General features: G+C 39.8%; 1 protein-coding gene and 1 non-coding gene across 4 annotated transcripts in view; one reads left to right on the top strand and one right to left on the bottom strand.

Annotated features, from left to right (window-relative positions):
• LOC143711087 (uncharacterized) overlaps positions 1-20,988 on the top strand; it is a 307,737-nt gene that overhangs the window by 2,162 nt on the left and 284,587 nt on the right. Inside the window, exons 2-4 of one of the 3 annotated variants that reach the window (XM_077202393.1) lie at positions 6,324-8,553; positions 8,637-8,718; positions 11,671-12,369. In XM_077202393.1, the coding sequence (XP_077058508.1) occupies positions 6,329-8,553; positions 8,637-8,682 (2,271 nt within the window). In that variant the 5' untranslated portion in view covers positions 6,324-6,328 and the 3' untranslated portion in view covers positions 8,683-8,718; positions 11,671-12,369. Of the gene's footprint in view, positions 1-6,323; positions 8,554-8,636; positions 8,719-11,670; positions 12,370-20,988 lie in introns of those variants that run through there. The other 2 variants (XM_077202390.1, XM_077202391.1) reach the window with 2 other exon arrangements.
• trnal-uaa (transfer RNA leucine (anticodon UAA)) lies at positions 3,628-3,710 on the bottom strand. The gene has a single exon. It is a non-coding gene; the product is annotated as a tRNA-Leu (tRNA).

Below are 20,988 nucleotides of genomic sequence, written 5' to 3'. Positions count from 1 at the left end.
AATTCCCACAACCTGTTGCAAAATATAAATTGCCCTTACCTGTAGGTTAAAGATGCTAGACGTTGTTTCAGGGTTTAACCAGTTCAGTCCTGGATCCTTTTCACTGGGCGTTTGCTAGTATAAAAATCCAGACTTCTTCAAAATAAAGATATTTCACTCTGATAATCACTCTTATATTAATTATTATTATTATTATTATTATTATTAGTAGTAGTAGTAGTAATTTCACTTAAATGATAATTAATAGGTAATTTTCATTGCCATTTAAGTGAAATTACTCAACTTAAATAATACAAGCTTGATAATTATCATTCCAGAAGAGAATTTCAGATGGCACTTAGAGGCTTTTGCATCTGAACTCTACACACACACACACACACATATATATATATATATATATATATATATATATATATATATATATATATATATGTATATAAATCTCAATCATTCTTTCAAGAATATAGCCTGTCCATCCTCTCCTGTGCTCTCCTTGCCTCTGCCTCCTTCTGCAGTCCCATGTCTTCTCTAATCAAGTCCAAAAACTCGTCCTCTCTGTCTCGCCTTCTGTGCTGATGCTGGTGTGGCTGGCTCCTCCCCTTTTTGGACACACACTGCTGAACCTGGCCCTGGTGTAACCTCAGGGATTGAGGCAATGATGGGTGGAGTGGCTCTGTCCCAACACCTCAATGAGGACAAACCACTGCCTAGTTGCGGCAGTGAGTTTCCCACTCACACTTGCAATCCTAACTGTGCGTTCACACCGGACGCGAATAGCGTCAACACCCGTCAAATTCGCGTCTACCGCGTCTAGTTTAAAGCTTGACCACTTTGTGTTAATTCGCGTGTCAAGAGTAAAACTGACGCGCGTAAAAACAAAAGTTTGAAGCGAAGTCAGAATCGAAACCCGTTGGCGGCCATCTTTTTTATGTTGATCGAGCATTCATCGGAGAGTCACCCCTCTGTATTTGCTCTGGAGAGCAGAACGGCAGCGTAGGGGTAATCGTCGCCGTATTTGTGTCCATCAGACCCTTCGAAGGCGAACCCAGTGTGGCGAGTTTCACCATTGGCTCGCTCAGGAGCTGCGTCTGGATGACGGCGGCTTTCAGCGGTACTTCCGCCTGTCCCGCGCCCAGCTTGATGACCTGTTGTCCCGCATCAGATCGAGGATCACCCTCGCCCTCATCCACCTAATCTCTCATTTATTTTTGTTTTGATGATAAATGGAGCCAGCCTCGAAAAGTGATTAATCTGTCCTGTGATTTTTCTCTCTCTCTCTCGAACAACACTGTCCAGACACGAACTTATGCAGTATGTTTGTTGTCTTTACATTATAATAATATTTCATATATCTAGATATGGAATAAATAGCATTCAATACAAAATGAATATGTCTCATATATTGAAATCAAGTTTTATGTGATAAAATATTTGCTTTGTTGTGCATTAGAACCAGTCATATTACAAAATAATTTATTGAAGCATCCAGATACTTCACCACGTGACAGCAGCATGCAGCTAGGCTCCTGATTGGTTAACGCGGCGCGAATTGACGCTGAAGTTCAGATTTTTCAACTCGGGCGGCAGACGCGAATTCGCGTCAAACGCGTGAATGCACAAATAGCACTAACTAAATCATTCGTGCGTAACGCGCTTAACGCGCCATATGCTCAATTCGCGCCATTTGCGCGAACTTGACGCGCGAATGAGGCGTATTCGCGTCTGCCGCGCCTTACGCCTCACGCCTCATTCGCGCCGCAGGAATTTTTTACGCGCGTAACGCGTCTTTGCATTGACTTAACATTGAAATCACTCGAGCTATTCGCGTCCGGTCTGAACGCACCATAAGGCAGAGCAAATTAACAATGGCTTGTTAACAACATCTGCACAATACATTTCAGCAAAGATGTGTGTATTAACTTTCTTACTTTGTATATATATATATATGTATTTTTTTTTTTGGCCTGTATGGGAGTTACCTTGCCCAGCAGACCCATTTTCTCCAGAATTGCTCTAAAAAAGCAGAAAAGTTTATTTATGAAAAATATTAATAGAGTGTTGCATTGTTAACACTGCAAAATATGACACATCAGGACATGCATACAAAATACTTCAGAAATCATATTTCTGGATACTCAAATTTGGTTAAAACCTTTGTATAGGGCTGGATGATTAATCGAAAAGTAATCGAAACCGAAATTCAGAGCCTATAACCGACATAATTTTACCATGTTGGTTATTTTTTAATCCTATTAATATTTCCGCCCACTGTGTGTTAATGTACTTTCCCCTTAAAACATATTACCGCGTGTGTAGTCACTTGACTACGCCCCGTCCAGTCTGCGACATTGAAGGAACATGGAGGAGAACTCAAACACAGAGTTAACTCAGCAACAGGAGCCGCTTGTATCAAAGAAACAAGCAGGGTGCTTCTCAATATCCCTCCTCGTCTCCTCGATCCTCCGTCGTCCATCCTATGACCCGGAAACTGATCGAGCTCAGCCATCTTCAAGGACATCTCAATTCTATAATTGCGCCGCAAGGAGTCGAGGATCGAGGAGTGAGGAGGCTTCCAGAGGAGTTATGAGCGAGGATACACAGGTGTATCCAACTTAAAGGAGAATCCCGGTATTCAGCACTTTGAGTCTATTTTCTAGTTTGTTTTGGATGAACTAGAGTAGTGGACACAGAAATTTTGACGATGGGTCCTGTCTCGACTTTTTGACACTTTTAGAATCGCCTCTGACCGCTTCAGAGTGGCTGTCTATGGGCATGTACAAACATGTCCTTAAAACAACCCTTAACGTTCGTTTTCAAAACTGTGCAACTCACCGAGTGGTTAGTGGTGTTCGTTGATGATTCAAAATTTATATATCGGCGCAATGTATGATTTCAATCAGTGTTATTTGCTATAGTGGAACTATTTTTTCAGATACCTCACAACCGCGTATAAACTTCCGGTCGATATATATCTCCGGTAGCGCAGTAATATTACCGAGCAATGAGTCCTCCAACAGAAATCAATGCGAATTTACAAAATGCCAAATAAAACACGTCAGAAACTGTATTTCGCTACGCTACTTGTTTTGGAACATCAACGAACACCATTAACCACTCGGTGAGTTGCACAGTTTTGAAAACGGACGTTAAGGGTTGTTTTAAGGACATGTTTGTGCATGCCCATAGACAGCCACTCTGAAGGGGTCAGAGGCGATTCTAAAAGAGTCGAGACAGGACCCATCGTCAATTTCTGTGTCCACCACTCTAGTTCATCCAAAACAAACTAGAAAATAGACTCAAAGTGCTAAATACTGAAATTCTCCTTTATGGGCAGATCCCTTGAGCGCAGCTGATGACGCTATGAAGTGATGCTCGAGTGATCAAGTATTCCAATGTATAAAAAAGCTTTCATTCGATTCCTCCGTCCTCCTTTTACATTTTACATTTATTCATTTAGCTGACGCTTTTATCGCACGCCTCTGGAGCAACTAGGGGTTAAGTGTCTTGCTCAGGGACACATTGGTGTCTCGCAGTGGATTCGAACCCGGGTCTCTTACACCAAAGGCATGTGTCTTATCCACTGCGCCATCACCACCCCTAAACTTCAAATGGAAATGCAATTGTTATTACCAGGAGTGGGGTTTGAACCCACGAGGACATTTGTCCTTTGGATCTTAAGTCCAACGCCTTAACCACTCGGCCATCCTGGTTTTTTCTTTTTCTTTCCTTGCAGCCTTCCCTCGCATCCTACAGGGGGTGGAGCTGAGACGCAAGGAAAGGTAACGAGGATGCAAAAATAAGAATTGAGAAGCACCCGCAGTGTCCGTTGTTTGGACACATTTTGGCTTCAATAAAGACGACACCCCAAGCGTGTCAGGTTACGGGTTCTAATCCACATTCCGCACTCGTATCGTTTTTTTTTTCTCATCAAAACCGAATATGTTCATCAGTGGTGGTTACAGTCTATATCAAGCAGGGACACGTTTGTATGCATTTTAATTTGTTATTTCACCGAAATGAATAGAGAGTCTCCGCGATAGATTGGAGAGCGCATCCGAGTGAAGACTGTGCGCGAGCCACAAGAGAACACTGTATCCATGACACTGATAGCAGCGGCAACGAGCGCTCAGCTGGATCTGAAAAACAACAGATTTAAGCGCTAGATCTCTTATTTAATAGCTAACTAAATGAATGCTCTGCTAGTTATCTGGATATGTTTTATTTATTTGTATTAGGTACATCCGTTCTATGACATTAGTATATTTTTTACTAACCGTATATTTACGTATATTGCGTCATTTTACCCAGCACTTCTGAAAATGCACTTCCGAATGCATCTCTGTCCCCAGCACATTTCAAACCAAACTGACGCCCATGCACCGACAAATGCAAAGTCAAATGCAAACCCTGCAGAAAAACTGTTATAGCGAACACAGCTAATACCACCAATCTGTTTCAACACTTGGAGCACAATCACATTACCAAATATGAACAGTGCATGGCTCAAAAAAAGAGAGAAACTGACAAACGCCCAGCAACAAAATGCTTTGATTCAATTGTTTGAAATATTTGTGCTTTATAGGGTGAGTGATATTTCTTATAATACACAAGTGAGACAGACTAGTGCAAATATTAAAATAAAATTTAATTTAACTTATTTATTTAAAGCTGCAGTCCGCAACTTTTTTAGGTTAAAATTTTTAATTTTTTTTTAGCAAGTACATAACCAGCCAGTGTTCAAAATAGGGATGGCGAAAACTAAAAATTTTCTTGACCGACCACAGAGCCTCAATAGCCAGTTGAAACCGGTTAACCGATTAGTTTGAAATATGCCACACTATTTGAAATAACAGCCATTTCGAGCGTTGAAAATAAAGGCGTTAGTCTAGCATTGGAAGCTCATTTGAAACATTGCAGCGGCTCATTTAAGAAAATGACAGCTCCGAAGAGACTCCGCTTTAGTTTGAGGTAACGTTAGTGCTAACAATAATAAAGAAAGATGATGATCATCATCATCACCTTATCTGTTACCACTGAAATGTAGATGTAATGTATTACTACTGTATTTAAGCACTGTATCACACAAGTTGCAACTTACTGTGTCATTCTTTTTGGTGAAATGGTCCCACACACTACGTTTCTTTGCACGCTTCATCCTGTCGTCTGCCCTGGCTCTAACCTCCAGTGTTTTAGCCTGTAGCCTTTACTTTTCGCAAATCTTGTGAGCGCGGGAACCCAAACGCTGTGACCTCGCGCCAAATGTTTTTATTGGTTTATTACAAACAGGCGAGTTATGAAAAATTGAGTGTGAGGGATTTGTTCACTTCACACAAAAATATCTTGGAATGAGATGGCTAACTGTAGTAGCGTTTAGTCCACTGTCTATAATAGCCTAATTTAGAGATCACTTTTTTTTTTTTTAACCGACTACAGACAACTTTGATCGGTTAACGTTGAGACGGTCAACCATCGGTCAAACGGTCATCGGTTAGCATCCCTAGTTCAAAACTCTCTGCTTACCTTAGCTCGATTCAAAATGGTAAGCTTGTAATAATGTTTTTAATTTCAGTGGTACTGGTGGATTTCGGCGGGAAGTACAAGCATGTCTTTGCGTCATTACGTCATATCTCTACACATTAACAATTTGAGAACAAAGTATAATTTGCACGGTTTGACGTGATATAAGCGATTGTTAGATTTAATCAGCGCGATTTTCTGCAATGTTTTTTTCCCCCTTAGTTGGTCAGAACAAAAGTGGATGTTACTTACTTGTTCAGATGACATTTTCTGGTAAAAATTATTATGTTGGTCATACTTCCAAAAAGTAGAATCTGTGATTCTGAATGCCAGTATCCACACCTGGAGCAGTGATTGACAGACGCACATTCTCCTCAATATATTGTGTTCATCCGCGCTGTGCCGTGTCGAAGCACAACTCACGTAAAGTTGATAATAACTGCAATTGCAGATTTTGAACAGATTTTGCCTCAAACAACCTGAGAAATGAAGCCACACAATGGTGATGGAGAAGATGAAGTTTATAAGAAAGAAAAACTTGTGGCTTTTAACTCTGGTTTCACTAGTTATTTGAGTAAATGAAAACATAATACTTGCATTTAAATGTGAATTTGCCGTCCACCACCTAACTCTCGGCTGTCATTTTTTTTAAATAAAAATGCTGTTGTCACCGGCGCGCAATGACTTATGGGGTAGGATAGGCCGCTAAGGATCCTTTTATGTATCCTTCCTTTCACAGGGAATCACAGACGGCCAAATGTGACGCATGTACTGATGCAATTAAACTTTTTTTTTTTTCATTTCAGACCTGATGGAAGAGAGTGGCGAGAGTGAAAAAATGAGTGAAGTGGAGGAGGAGAGTGAAGAACTGAGTGAAGTGGACGAGGAGAGTGAAGAACTGAGTGAAGTGGAGGAGGAGAGTGAAGAACTGAGTGAAGTGGAGGAGGAGGAGAGTGAAGTGAAGGAGGAGAATGAAGAACTGAGTGAAGTGGAGGAGAGTGAAGAACTGAGTGAAGTGGAGGAGGAGAGTGAAGAACTGAGTGAAGTGGAGGAGGAGGAGAGTGAAGTGAAGGAGGAGAATGAAGAACTGAGTGAAGTGGAGGAGAGTGAAGAACTGAGTGAAGTGGAGGAGGAGAGTGAAGAACTGAGTGAAGTGGAGGAGGAACATCATGTCAAACCTGGAGACAAACATTTGAGTCGCTCAAAGACTAAAAAGACATTTTTAAAGAAAAGAAGAGCCAGTAAATCTTTCACCTGTACTCAGTGTGGAACGAGTTTCACAACCAAACATAGTCTTGAGATTCACATGAGAATCCACACTGGAGAGAAGCCGTTCTCATGTGATCAGTGTGGAAAGAGATTCACAGCCAAACAAAGTCTTGAGCGTCACATGAGAGTTCACACTGGAGAGAAGCCGTTCACATGTGATCAGTGTGGAAAAACATTTCTTAGGTCATCATACCTGAAGAGACACCTGACTGTTCATATGAAGGAGAAGCCACATTCATGTTCTGTGTGTGGAAAGAAATTTTCACTGCTGTTATCTTTGCTTGCACATCAGAAAACTCATACTGGTGTGAGAGAGTACATGTGCTTTGAGTGTGAGAAGACTTTTATGACAGCGAAATGTTTAGAACTGCACCAGAGGATCCACACTGGAGAAAAACCTTACAAGTGTTCACACTGTGACAAGAGATTCAGTCAGTCATCACATCTGAAATCACATGAGAAGATCCACAGCGGAGAAAAACCTTACAAGTGTTCACACTGTGACAAGAGATTCAGTCAGTCATCACATCTGAAAACACATGAGAGGATCCACACCGGAGAAAACCCTTACAAGTGTTCACACTGTGTCAAGAGATTCAGTCAGTCATCAAATCTGAAAACACATGAGAGGATCCACAGCGGAGAGAAGCCGCACACGTGTGATCAGTGTGGAAAGAGTTTCAGATATAAACATAATCGGGAGATTCACATGAGAGTTCACACGGGAGTAAAGCCATTTACATGTGATCAATGTGGGAAGAGTTTCACAATCAAACAAAGTCTTGATATTCACATGAGAGTTCACACTGGAGAGAAGCCACACTCATGCCATCAATGTGGGAAGATATTCGGCCGATCAACACACCTTAAAAGTCACATGAGAGTTCACACTGGAGAGAAGCCGTTCACATGTGATCAGTGCGGTAAAGCATTTATCAGGGCATCACACCTGAAGGAACACCTGACAGTTCATACGAAGGAGAAGCCATATTCATGTTCTGTATGTGGAAAGAGTTTTTCACATCAGCAATCTTTACATACACATCAGAAAATACATACTGGTGTGAGAGAGTACATGTGCTTTGAGTGTGAGAAGACTTTTATGACAGCGAAATGTTTAAAACTGCACCAGAGAATTCACACTGGAGAAAAACCTTACAAGTGTTCACACTGTGACAAGAGATTCAGTCAGTCAACACATCTGAAAACACATGAGAGGGTCCACAGCGGAGAAAAACCTTACAAGTGTTCACACTGTGACAAGAGATTCAGTCAGTCAATACATCTGAAATCACATGAGAAGATCCACAGCGGAGAAAAACCTTACAAGTGTTCACACTGTGACAAGAGATTCAGTCAGTCATCATATCTGAAAACACATGAGAGGATCCACACTGGAGAAAAACCTTACAAGTGTTCACACTGTGACAAGAAATTCAGTGATTCATCATATCTGACATCACATGAGAGGATCCACACTGGAGAAAAACCTTACAAGTGTTCACATTGTGACAAGAGATTCAGTCAGTCATCATATCAAAAAACACATGAGAGGATCCACACTGGAAAAAAACCTTACAAGTGTTCACACTGTGACAAGAGATTCAGTCAGTCATCACATCTGAAAACACATGAGAGGATCCACAGCAGAGAGAAGCCAAACACGTGTGATCAGTGTGGGAAGAGTTTCTCTATTAAAAGTCACCTGAAGATACACATGAAGATCCATACAGTGCAGAAACCACATCACCACAGTCTGAGATCACGGTTAGTAGTTCATCTTTATGTGCTGAGAAACAAAATCTCTTCTGTGTATGTTAGTCAGTCAAATCTCTCCTCTCCACCTATAGTTGGCGCTGTTTCACTGTGGCTGCTGTTGAATCATCCAGGTTTTGAATGAGGCCGACACCTGATGTGATTGTAAAGTGCTTGGTGTGTACACTACCATATAAAGGCAAAAGACTATAACTTCGTATTGGTCGAAAATTAGTTATTGATATTTTTGGCACATTCAATATCTCCTTTATTATGTGGATAAGTATCTTGAGTCAATTCCGTTGTTTTTTCGAGAAATGAATGGGTTGTTTTAACAGTAACTTCCAAAAGCTGAAGAGAAACCAAGGCAGAACAACGTAACACCAGTAATACCGTCAAAGAGCGGTAGGCTTTGTTTTGAAACGCTCAAATTGAATTACTGTACTCTGCCTTTGTTTAGCCGCGCGTCAATATGAAGTTACTGTGCTGATGTTCTATCAAATAATGCTACCTATCAGATTGTACGGTGTTCTGCCTTTGTTTTACTGTCAATTAAAATTGAAATTACGGCCTGTGTTGCCTACTTTGTACAGCTTTCATCAGTCCCTGTACAGCTTTCATCAGTCCCTGTAACTTCTGATGTTCCCAGAGATTTGTCCTGCACAAACGCGGTCTGACAGCTGAAACAATAGAAGCTACGGCACTACCACGTTTGTGCAGGACAAAGCTCTGGGAACATCAGAAGTTACAGGGACTGATGAAAGCTGTACAAAGTAGGCAACACAGGCTACACTGTAATTTCAATTTTAATTGCTAACCACACCTCTTTGCCTACAGAGAGACGTGTCTCAGGCGCACGCCCCCCGTCTCCGCTGGGCTCTGCCCACTTTTCCAGCATTTTTCAAATATTGCCAGTGGATGGAGTCAGGCTCTGACCAGGGGTTTAGTTACCCTTTAACAGCCACGATGAGCAATGGACATTTTGTTGTTTGATTGGTTTCTATTAACTCGTGTTCAACCCAAAATGAATGTGTGATATAAAAAAATCTGTCTGATTTTGACATGTGATTTGTCTGTTCAGAGCACTGCAAAATCACTCTCTGACAGTAGGTGGCAAAACAAGTAGAAAAAAAACAATATACATAGCAGCGCTATGCAACTTTTGTTTCTGACACTGCTTATTAAGGTGAAGATAAAACGTCAAACAGTATTTTCATGTTTTCTAACAGCAGTTCATGTTTTTGTATTTGCTCTGGTGCTTATCAAGAACACAGAGACGAGAAGCTTCCAGATTCTTCCTCTGTTAATGTTAGAAAGGCGTTGGAAACAATTTCATGTCAAGCATGCACCATCTAGAGTTTCATGACCAAACAAGTGATTTATAACGCAAATCATCTTCATGTTAAAATACAGGTCCTTCTCCAAAAATTAGCATATTGTGATAGTTCATTATTTTCCATAATGTAATGATAAAAATTAAACTTTCATATATTTTAGATTCATTCACACCAACTGAAATATTTCAGGTCTTTTATTGTTTTAATACTGATGATTTTGGCATACAGCTCATGAAAACCCAAAATTCCTATCTCAAAAAATTTGCATATTTCATCCGACCAATAAAAGAAGTGTTTTTAATACAAAAAAAGTCAACCTTCAAATAATTATGTTCAGTTATGCACTCAATACTTGGTCAGGAATCCTTTTGGAGAAATGACTGCTTCAATGTGGCGTGGCATGGAGGCAATCAGCCTGTGGCACTGCTGAGGTGTTATGGAGGCCCAGGATGCTTCGATAGCGGCCTTAAGCTCATCCAGAGTGTTGGGTCTTGCGTCTCTCAACTTTCTCTTCACAATATCCCACAGATTTTCTATGGGGTTCAGGTCAGGAGAGTAGGCAGGCCAATTGAGCACAGTAATACCATGGTCAGTAAACCATTTACCAGTGGTTTTGGCACTGTGAGCAGGTGCCAGGTCGTGCTGAAAAATGAAATCAGATGGAAGCATGAAGTGCTCCAAAATCTCCTGATAGCTAGCTGCATTGACCCTGCCCTTGATAAAACACAGTGGACCAACACCAGCAGCTGACATGGCACCCCAGACCATCACTGACTGTGGGTACTTGACACTGGACTTTAGGCATTTTGGCATTTCCTTCTCCCCAGTCTTCCTCCAGACTCTGGCACCTTGATTTCCGAATGACATGCAAAATTTGCTTTCATCCGAAAAAAGTACTTTGGACCACTGAGCAACAGTCCAGTGCTGCTTCTCTGTAGCCCAGGTCAGGTGCTTCTGCCGCTGTTTCTGGTTCAAAAGTGGCTTGACCTGGGGAATGCGGCACCTGTAGCCCATTTCCTGCACACGCCTGTGCACGGTGGCTCTGGATGTTTCTACTCCAGACTCAGTCCACTGCTTCCGCAGGTCCCCCAAGGTCTGGAATCGGTCCTTCTCCACAATCTTCCTCAGGGTCCGGTCCCCTCTTCTCGTTGTGCAGTGTTTTTTGCCACACTTTTTCCTTCCCACTGAGGTGCCTTGATACAGCACTCTGGGAACAGCCTATTTGTTCAGAAATTTCTTTCTGTCTTACCCTCTTGCTTGAGCGTGTCAATGATGGCCTTCTGGACAGCAGTCAGGTCGGCAGTCTTACCCATGATTGCGGTTTTGAGTAATGAAACAGGCTGGGAGTTTTTAAAACCCTCAGGAATCTTTTGCAGGTGTTTAGAGTTAATTAGTTGATTCAGATGATTAGGTTAATAGCTCGTTTAGAGACCCTTTTCATGATATGCTAATTTTTTGAGATAGGAATTTTGGGTTTTCATGAGCTGTATGCCAAAATCATCAGTATTAAAACAATAAAAGACCTGAAATATTTCAGTTGGTGTGCAATGAATCTAAAATATATGAAAGTTTAATTTTTATCATTACATTATGGAAAATAATGAACTTTATCACAATATGCTAATTTTTTGAGAAGGACCTGTAGATCATAATTGTGCACAGCAGTTGTTGACCAGATATGATGGGGTTGAAATGACTAGTGAACTCATCAGTGATCTTGACTTTGATCTTCACTTTTCATTTCAAGTTTGTCTCTCATTTGAAATCTCACTTGATTTAATGTTTCTTTTAGACCTGATGGACGTGAACAAGAAAGGGAAAACAGAAGCCAAAAAATCTGTCTCCTGTCCTCAGTGTAAAAAACGCTTCACATGCAAATCAAGTCTGAAGATTCACATGAGAGTTCACACAGGGAAGAAGCGGCTCAGGCTTTCTCTCTGAAATCACATCTTCTCATTCTGAAGAAAGAACATTTAACCGTGATCAGTGTGGTAAAACGTTTCATTGGGCATCAGTCCTGAAGAAACACCTGAAGATTCACACAAAGGAGAATATTCATTAGTAATATTACAACAGAAAAGACATGGCGGTGTGTGTTTCAGTGCAGGAAGTCCTTTACTACGGATGATAGAAAGAGATGAACTGAAAGAGCACCAGCAAATTCACCCTGTAAAAACCTTTGGAGGCAAAGTTCAGGAGCTGAAGAAGAGGCGTTAACACTTTTAATAGAGACATGATTCTGATATAAAATTTAACTCGTTCTTCGTTGTTTTTCATTAGAACATGTAGTTTCTCTTCCACTGCTACTCTTCCATGGAAACGCAAGATATACTTTCATGTATCTTTGAAACTGGACTCTTCTCTTCTTCTCTTGAGACGCTTTGGCTCTCACAAGTCAGTAAAGAGAGAGATCTGTCTAATTCACTTTCACTTAATGTTTTTATTTGCTTCATGTAATTATTGATTAAACTCTTTACTCATTTTATCAACATCTCATTGTTATTGTCTTTTTTAATTTTCTGCTGATTCTGCTTGAATCAAGAGCAATTTCTTCATTTTAGTTCTGAAATTCATGAAGGATCCTGATATGATTGCTTTTTGAGCTTTCCATGTTTTAAACTTCTCAACAGAGATTGTAAATGCTTAATTAAATTATATTTCACTGCACACATGACTGACATTGAATGAGATTTCTCTTTGTCTACATTATTAACGGTTTCACCCTTTATTTCCAGTATCATATATACATTTCAAAGAGTTCGTTCTAGTCAGTTTGATGTTGCATTCACACCATGAGGCTTCATGAACTCAGAGCAATTACTTTGAACTTTAAACAACACCAGGCCCGGCTCCAGCTTTGAGATGTAGGGTGGGCCAAGTGAACTTCCTATTTTTAATATTATTAAATTTTTTCCCCATAACAAAACTTGTAACAAAACTTTATTTTATAGCAAAAGAAGTAGGTCTTGATATGTGCAAGGCTCCACACGAAGGAGATTTTCTACAGGGTTATTCTGGTTCAGATTGTTACTTTCCCTGCAAAAATTTTCACTGGACCCACCACAAAAAAAAAAAAAAAAAAATTTTTACGGTCCCTAATATAAATGTCTAGGATTCAAGGGACACATAACATAAGAGATGGACAACTTTAGCATGATCCAAATAAAGTATTTTTTGCAACACAAACAACTCACTAAAGTAACCGAAAATGAGAGACTGGGAACTCAGCAACACAGGAAAAAGAAAAAAAACCTAACTAATAAAGTCAAGCTGAGACTCCCCGCTCCTAATTAAAGTTACAAACTAAGAATAAAATGTAAACATGATGAAATGGCGTTGAACAAGCTGGCTGCTGACCAAGAGCCACCTCCTTCGGCTTTATAGCCTGACTTCCCCTGCTCAGGCAATAGTAAACTAAGGAAGACAGAAATGACAATATTACTACAAACAATCATTGGAGGTCTCGTGACGTGTTCACACCGGATGCTCGATGCCATCGGGCCCATCCTGCAACAAAACAGCAACTGCTCCTGCATCACTAGCATCAACAGCCAGTTTAAAAGCACGACCGTACGCTTGGGCGACTAGGACAGGTTCCTGCATCAGGAGAATTTTAAGGGACTCGAAGGCATGCTGTCATTCTGGTGACCACTTAAACCAAATTTTTGGACTCTACAATTTTTTTCAGCTACAGCAGAAAAGTTTTTACAAAAACTGCAGTACTACCCCACCATTCCCAAGAACCGTTGCAGTTCGCGGCGAGTAGAAGGAACTGGAAATTACATGATAGCCTCAATTTTGCCATTTACCGGCATTTACCTTGCCATCACCCACAATTTTCCCCAGATAAACTACTGTCGCTTTAGCAAATTCACATTTAGCCATTAAGTTTGCCTTAGCCAGCCTATGAATACCTGTTTTAGCTGATTGATGTGCTCTTCCCATGTTGCGGAGTGAACAACTATGTCGTCCAAGTACGCCTCGCACCCCCAACCCCCCCTCCTAAAAAGCGGTTAACTTATCGCTGAAAGGTAGCGGGCGCATTGGGTACTCCAAAAGGCATTCCAGAGTACTGTAAAATGCATCAGGAGTGACAAACGCATTAATTTCTGTGGCACGTGGAGTTAATGGCACCCCGCAATAGACTTTAAGGAGGTCCAACTTTGTCACAAAAGCTGCTGACCCCACGCGGTCAACACAATCCTCCATACGAGGAAGACGATGACAATCAGGCTTAGTGGCATTCTTAACCTTCCTAAAGTCTATACAAAAACGGTCAGATCCATACGACTTAATAGCGAGAAGACAGGGTGAACTCCATGAACTGGTACTACGTTCCGCAATGCCATGCAACAGCATATAGTCAACCTGGTTTTGTAAACGCTGACGTTTTTCAGGGTTGACAAGATATGGGTGGTGTTTAATCGGCGTGTTGTCACCCACATTGATGTCATGCTGCAATACGTGTGTTTGAGATGGCACATCTGAAAATAGCAAAACATAACAATTAATTAAATTCACAACATCTACATGCTGTGAACAGGGGAGATGGAAAAAAAACAAGAATCAAGGTTAGCAAGCATCTCCGAATTGTTTAACCGGCCCTGAACTGTAGCAACAAAACCCTCAATACCACAACCAATTTCAGATCCGGACAGCAACTCCTAGGCCTCAGGGACAGTTTCGTTGGTTGTCGTTGCTCTCTTTGTGCCGACATAGGTAGATGGTTCGGGGCTGGACATAGATGTCCATCAGGTAGATTATCCTGGATCTGTTTGATGAGGAGGTGCCGATCCCTGCAGTTTGAATTGTTACAATTATTTACACCTTCGCTAGATTAAGTAATGTAATATAAAATGTCAATTGATTCAGTGATTATTCATCCTGTTCTGTTTTTGAATCTAAAGGCTGCTTGAAATATAGTATTACATAGTATTGGCTTGACAGCAGTGGATGAGGATTTGGGCTCCGGTTTGTTTGTTTTTTCGTCCCGGTGATCGGCCCATCTGGGTAATGTAAGTTTAACGTGCGTTAGTTTGATGTTTCCATTCACATAACGTTACACTACAACAGTGGCGCAACGCCGACACACAGACACGGTCCTCGTCTCATACACAACTGTCTCTCTGTTGCAGTTGTAACTGTTCACTGACCAGTAATCTGCAGCAGGTCTTCCATCTCCCCTGTTCCATTAGCGCTCGCCACACTGTGACGGACATGCACGCCGAGCCGCTTGTTGTGCTAACCTTAGCACCACTGCCCTCAGTCTCGTCAGCATCTGTAGCTTTTTAAACTTCAGACACTTGCCCATTCTGAGTGGACAAGCTAACGTTAGCTTATTAGTAGTCCGTCAGGGACGTTTTTTTTCCCCAACAACTAACCGCCGATTCTGTCCCCCTCCCTCATCGTTAATCTAATTTAAACAGCCACACACAGATATGGCAGACCTGCCTGCAGCAATCAACAGTTAATTTAACCTTACTAACGCACGTGAATGTTGGATTTGGGTTTTCTCTCACTCAAAATGGCCCAGAATTACGTTAAAAGAGAGCCCGTTCAGCCCCCAAAAAGACACCACTGATCTCCCACATCAACACGTTAACATAACGTTACACTGTCTTAACCACGACCGAACATTTAACAGTTAACGTTTGCTAAACGTTTTACAATTTCTGTAAAAATATACAGTAATACAACTGTTAATATACAGATATTTCTTAGAGTGTATATGAAATAACTGAATTTTGAATATACATCATTTGTATAAAATATCTTTTTCTCACTTTCACTGCGCTCTGGAATGCGATGGTGGGACTGGGTGCGATGCTTGCCTATGACACATGTCCTATATAACTCTTCTTGACACCATATAACTTTTCTTGACACCGGCCCGTTTCATACATTGCATTATTGTGGACATCCGTAGTATGGACATGGATGTGTTAAGAGAGATTTTTTGTTTATCTAAAACCGAATTAACTGGTTTCAGTAGATATTTTATAACCATTTCATTTATACTTTTTAGTAAGATATATTGAATAAGCATTTCATTAAATACTTTTTAAACCTTAGTTTATATTCTATAAATTAATTAAACCTTAGTTTAATTTATATTATATACTTTTAAAGAACAGTATGTTTTTCAGCTTTTGTTTAATTATTACATAAAGGATAGAATATAAAGAACAGTGTGTTTTCAACCTTACTTAAATTATTTTATATTCTATAAATTATAATGTGTTTGTGTGACGTTGTTGCATCACACTGACCCCATTTATATACGCTGCTCTGGAATGTGGGGGTGGGAGGGAGCGCGATGCTGAAGGCATCTGTGACACCATATAACCAGACAGAAACCCATATAACTGAACCTGACACCAACTTCAAACACCTGTCAAAACCACATGATCAAGGGCTAAAAAGGTTAAAAAGGTCAAAAACCTTCTGTCAAAACTACATGATTTAGGGCTAGTTAGGTCATAGGGCCAAACTAACTGTCAAAACCACATGATTGATGGCTAGGAAGGGCAAAGTTTAATCCCTGACCCCCATTCCGGAAGGTCAACCTGTCAAAAGGTCAAAGTCATTAATCATTTTGACACAAGGTCCAGAATACTTACTACTGTGGTGCTGGTGTAATGGTGTGGAGGGTGTTTTCTTGGCACACTTTAGGCCCCTTAGTGCCAATTGGGCATCGTTTAAATGCCACGGCCTACCTGAGCATTGTTTCTGACCATGTCCATCCCTTTATGACCACCATGTACCTATCCTTTGATGGCTACTTCCAGCAGGATAATGCACCATGTCACAAAGCTCGAATCATTTCAAATTGGTTTCTTGAACATGACAATGAGTTCACTGTACTACAATGGCCCCAACAGTCACCAGATCTCAACCCAATAGAGCATCTTTGGGATGTGGTTGAACGGGAGCTTCGTGCCCTGGATGTGCATCCCACAAATCTCCATCAACTGCAAGATGCTATCCTATCAATATGGGCCAACATTTCTAAAGAATGCTTTCAGCACCTTGTTGAATCAATGCCACGTAGAATTAAGGCAGTTCTGAAGGCGAAAGGGGGTCAAACACAGTGTTAGTATGGTGTTCCTAATAATCGTTTAGGTGAGTGTATATGTTTGCCTGCTTTTCTCGCTCTGTCTGCACCAGTGGCGGCTCGTGGGTTTTAAAATAGAAGAGGCACTAAATTTTAATGTCTGGGGATCCCCTGCTGAGGATGATGATGATGATTATTATTATTATTATTATTTAATTAACTGCTTTAAATGGCTTTTTGGTTACTTTTAGACAGAAAATTTAAACAAAATTACACATATACAGCAAGATAATACAAATATAACTGCACTCACCTAGCCTATCACTTGAAGCAAACATCAATCCCTTCTTTAATGTCTGTGTTAAAAGAGTGTGTTGCCTATATATCCAGCTTAGGCATGGTCTTCCTTCATTTTTAATTTGATGATATACTGTTTCGAATGATAGCTTCGTAAATTTGATACCAATCATATTCAATAGTGCTACTCTCCCTAATTAATGTACATGGTGGTATATTATCAGGGCAACGGTAGTAGTTCAAACTAATATCACGTAATTACTGTCTTTTCGATGATTGGTTGATTCATGCTGATGACGTATGTAGTCTGCGTGAACAAGCTGTGCAGTTAGGTCTACAAACACACGTTGACTGGCAGGGAACACATGGTATTATTTCATTCGGATCGAATGAAATGATTGAACATTTTATGATCCTACACCTTCCACAGACAATATACATTTATACAAATGTATATTTAGACCACTTAACATAGTGATTGCTATCAGGATATGAGGAGACTACACACCTTTTGTCTTCCTGGTCACATGGTTTGGTGTGTGGCCAAATATTTCATCATTCCAGACCAAGCGTGCAGCACAAGTCATGAAAAGTGAAGTCAAAGCGTCTCGATCGCCCCCTGGTGGGTGGTCCCACTACAGCTCATAAACTCAGAGGCTCGATTGCCCTCCGGTGGCTGGTCCCACCATAGATATCATATAATAAAGGCTAGATGTCTTACGGCGGAGTCTCTTCCAGCATCACCGTTCGGCCATCTTGTCACAGGCAGGCTTAATGTAAGGTGAGTGATCAGCACGCACACAAATCCTCTTATCTCGCTGAAATCTTGACGGATTTACAAACGGTTTGGTTTCTTACAAACGTTATTAACGTGGCTATAATTCCGAATGCTTGAACATATATGTTATAATTATTCATATGTATGCAGTGTCATAACTACATCTACATCTGCATCATTTATAACAAACCAAACCGTTTAAAAATCGGTCCCACTACAGCTCATAAACCCAGAGGCTCGATCGCCCTCCGGTGGCTGGTCCCACTACAGCTCATAAACCCAGAGGCTCGATCGCCCTCCGGTGGCTGGTTCCAGTATAGCTCGGAAGGGCGGGCTTGAAGGCACGCTGTCAGCCCATTGAATTTTTACAAAATATGAAACAAATGTTTAGCTGTTTATTTTCTAAGTGAGGTTTAGAGGGTTAGACTGGGGGGCATGCCACTCAATAGAGAATAACATACAAGGCAGATGTTAAGGCTCTTTATATTGCCTAAAAATTAAACTGATTTATGTAAATATATGTCAGTTGTCCTCATATGTCGTCCGCCTGTAACGGAAATTACTTTGGTTTGCTGCATCGCTGCAAATCTTGATGCAAGTACCTCAGCTCAAACACAAACTGGTTGCTGTTGTTTGATAAAACTTTGATAAATCTGCTTTTTATTTTATTTTTTTATTTTTTTTTTGTCAAGGTTTGTTTGATTAAATACCAAGCACACATTTAAAAAAAAAAAACAAGAGATGTGTATATTAGCACAAAACTGTGGTTGCGTGAAATGTAGAAAAGCCACGCAGACACAGTTTTACAATATTTAATGCCATCAGAAAACTCAAACGTATTCAGTGAAATTATTTTTTAGGCCCCAATACCTGTCTGGTACAACCTTTCTTTATTGCAGTAAACAACTGTAGTGTGAAGGTTTCAGATCTGTCCTGTGATATTTGAGTGCACTTTCACACAGTTTCAAACCTCAGTGTGTTTTTTTTTATCACTGGCTGTGGTCTTTATTTTTCACCACAAGATTTAACCAGGTCACTTCAGTGTGCATGTCTCTCTCAGACCAGATTTCAGGAAATGCGATTCTTGCTCAAACACATTTCAAATAGGCTAGATTTCCGGGCATCTATAACTATGCAAAAGTAAATGTAAGGCTTTCAGTCAAGATCACGAGGGTCACGATCAGTGTTGGGTAAGTTACTTTAAAAAAGTAATTAGTTATAGTTACTAGTTACTTCTCACAAAAAGTAAGTGCGTTAGTATTTGAATTACATCATTACAAAAGTAACTAATTACCAGGTAAAGTAACTATTGCGTTACTTTAAAAACAAAAAAAAAGTTTAAATATAATTCATTTCTTGGATACCGCCAATATGAAATTTTAAATGAATGAAATGGACACTAAATATAACATCTTATTCCTATAAAACATTTTACACTAATCTACACTAGTTTAATGTTGCTGTGGGACAATGTCAGAGACACCTATTAACTTAAATATTAAAATATTATCATTACTATAGTGGAACAACAAAACACAATAGATGGTTTAGGACATTTAATATTTATTTCACAATCTTAGAACAGATGTGTTAAAAAAAACACATAATGTGTTAAATTTTAACACATGTGCTGAATCAGCTCAGGGACAACACATATTGTGCCAAATTTGACACAACTTATGTTTCCCTTTCTTTAACACATCTATTGTGTCAACTAGGTCAACACAAAGATGTGTTATTTTTACACAAAGATGTGTTTACTTGTGTTTTGATGGATTAATGTGGAATTAAAAATTTACACTATAAAAAGAGATGTGTTAAAAATGACACATGTTGTGTCAGTTTTAACACATATAGTGATTGTGCTCAGGGACAACACATGTTGTGTCAAATTTAACACAATAAATGTGTAAGTCATTTTAACACACAAATTGTGATTGTGTCATTTAAAAAAATAAAGTGAAAGGGCCACGTGCAAAAATATTAACCGTTTAATCAATAGTCGAGTACAGAAAGCATTTGCACACAAAGTACAAGACAATGTCTCAAGCTCAATGACTGGAAAGACTCACTGTACTGGACATTATTCAGTTATTCATGTTTCAACCCCTAACTGAATTTTTTTAATCTGCAGCAGAAACTATTCAAACACAGACCTGAAAAATCAGCGTATGAATCTCAACAATGGTGACAAACGAAATACTTAATGCCGCAATGTATGCTGGGAGTCATGGATGAGTTTTATATACTATAGTGGCACCCAGCATGAATTGCTGCATGAAGCTTTTTGTTTGTCACCATTGTTGAGATTCAAACGCTGATTCTTGATGTCTGTGTTTGACTAGTTTCTGCTGCAGCATAAAACTTTCTGAAAACATTTTTTTTTAAGAAATATAGGATAAGTTAACATAGACTGTAAGGTCATGTATGCACTGAGTATTAAAAAACAAACTTTAAACTAATTGCAGTATATTAATATCTTTCAGATATTAATATCTTGCTAAGCTTAAAAAATCTACATGATGATAATATTATCATCTGATGACATTTTCCTCATGGTTCTTTCTGCCGTTTCAAATTTGCATAATACATACACAGATACAGCCAAAAGAGAACCCAATGTTAATGAGTCAAAGGTCAAGAGGCCAGATAAAGCTGACACGAATCACGATTATGGTGACTTCAAATGAAACATTCAATGAATCGTCAACACAAAACCTGGTAATTCTCAATAAGAGCTTCTGTAGAGTCTGACAGAAATAAATATTTGTTATAATAAATTGGTTATTAATAACAAGTGAAAGCAGCATTTGAAAAATACATTGAAAAAGAGGCATGATGTGATTGGCTGCCAAAAAACACCCGTTAAGTTTTTATGAATTAAGATTTTATTTATTTGAATGTATTGTTTTATTTATTTTAGAGCTTTTTATGGGATACCATATAAAATATACCTATAATTACTTTCATAAACACAAACT

Source organism: Siphateles boraxobius, unplaced genomic scaffold (genome assembly GCF_051911475.1).
Source record: "Siphateles boraxobius isolate OS27281-9 unplaced genomic scaffold, OSU_SipBor_1 49, whole genome shotgun sequence".
In the NCBI taxonomy this organism is placed as follows: domain Eukaryota; kingdom Metazoa; phylum Chordata; class Actinopteri; order Cypriniformes; family Leuciscidae; genus Siphateles; species Siphateles boraxobius.
The sequence above is the reverse complement of the archived record's forward strand: the minus strand, read 5'-3'. Positions and strand labels throughout refer to the sequence as shown.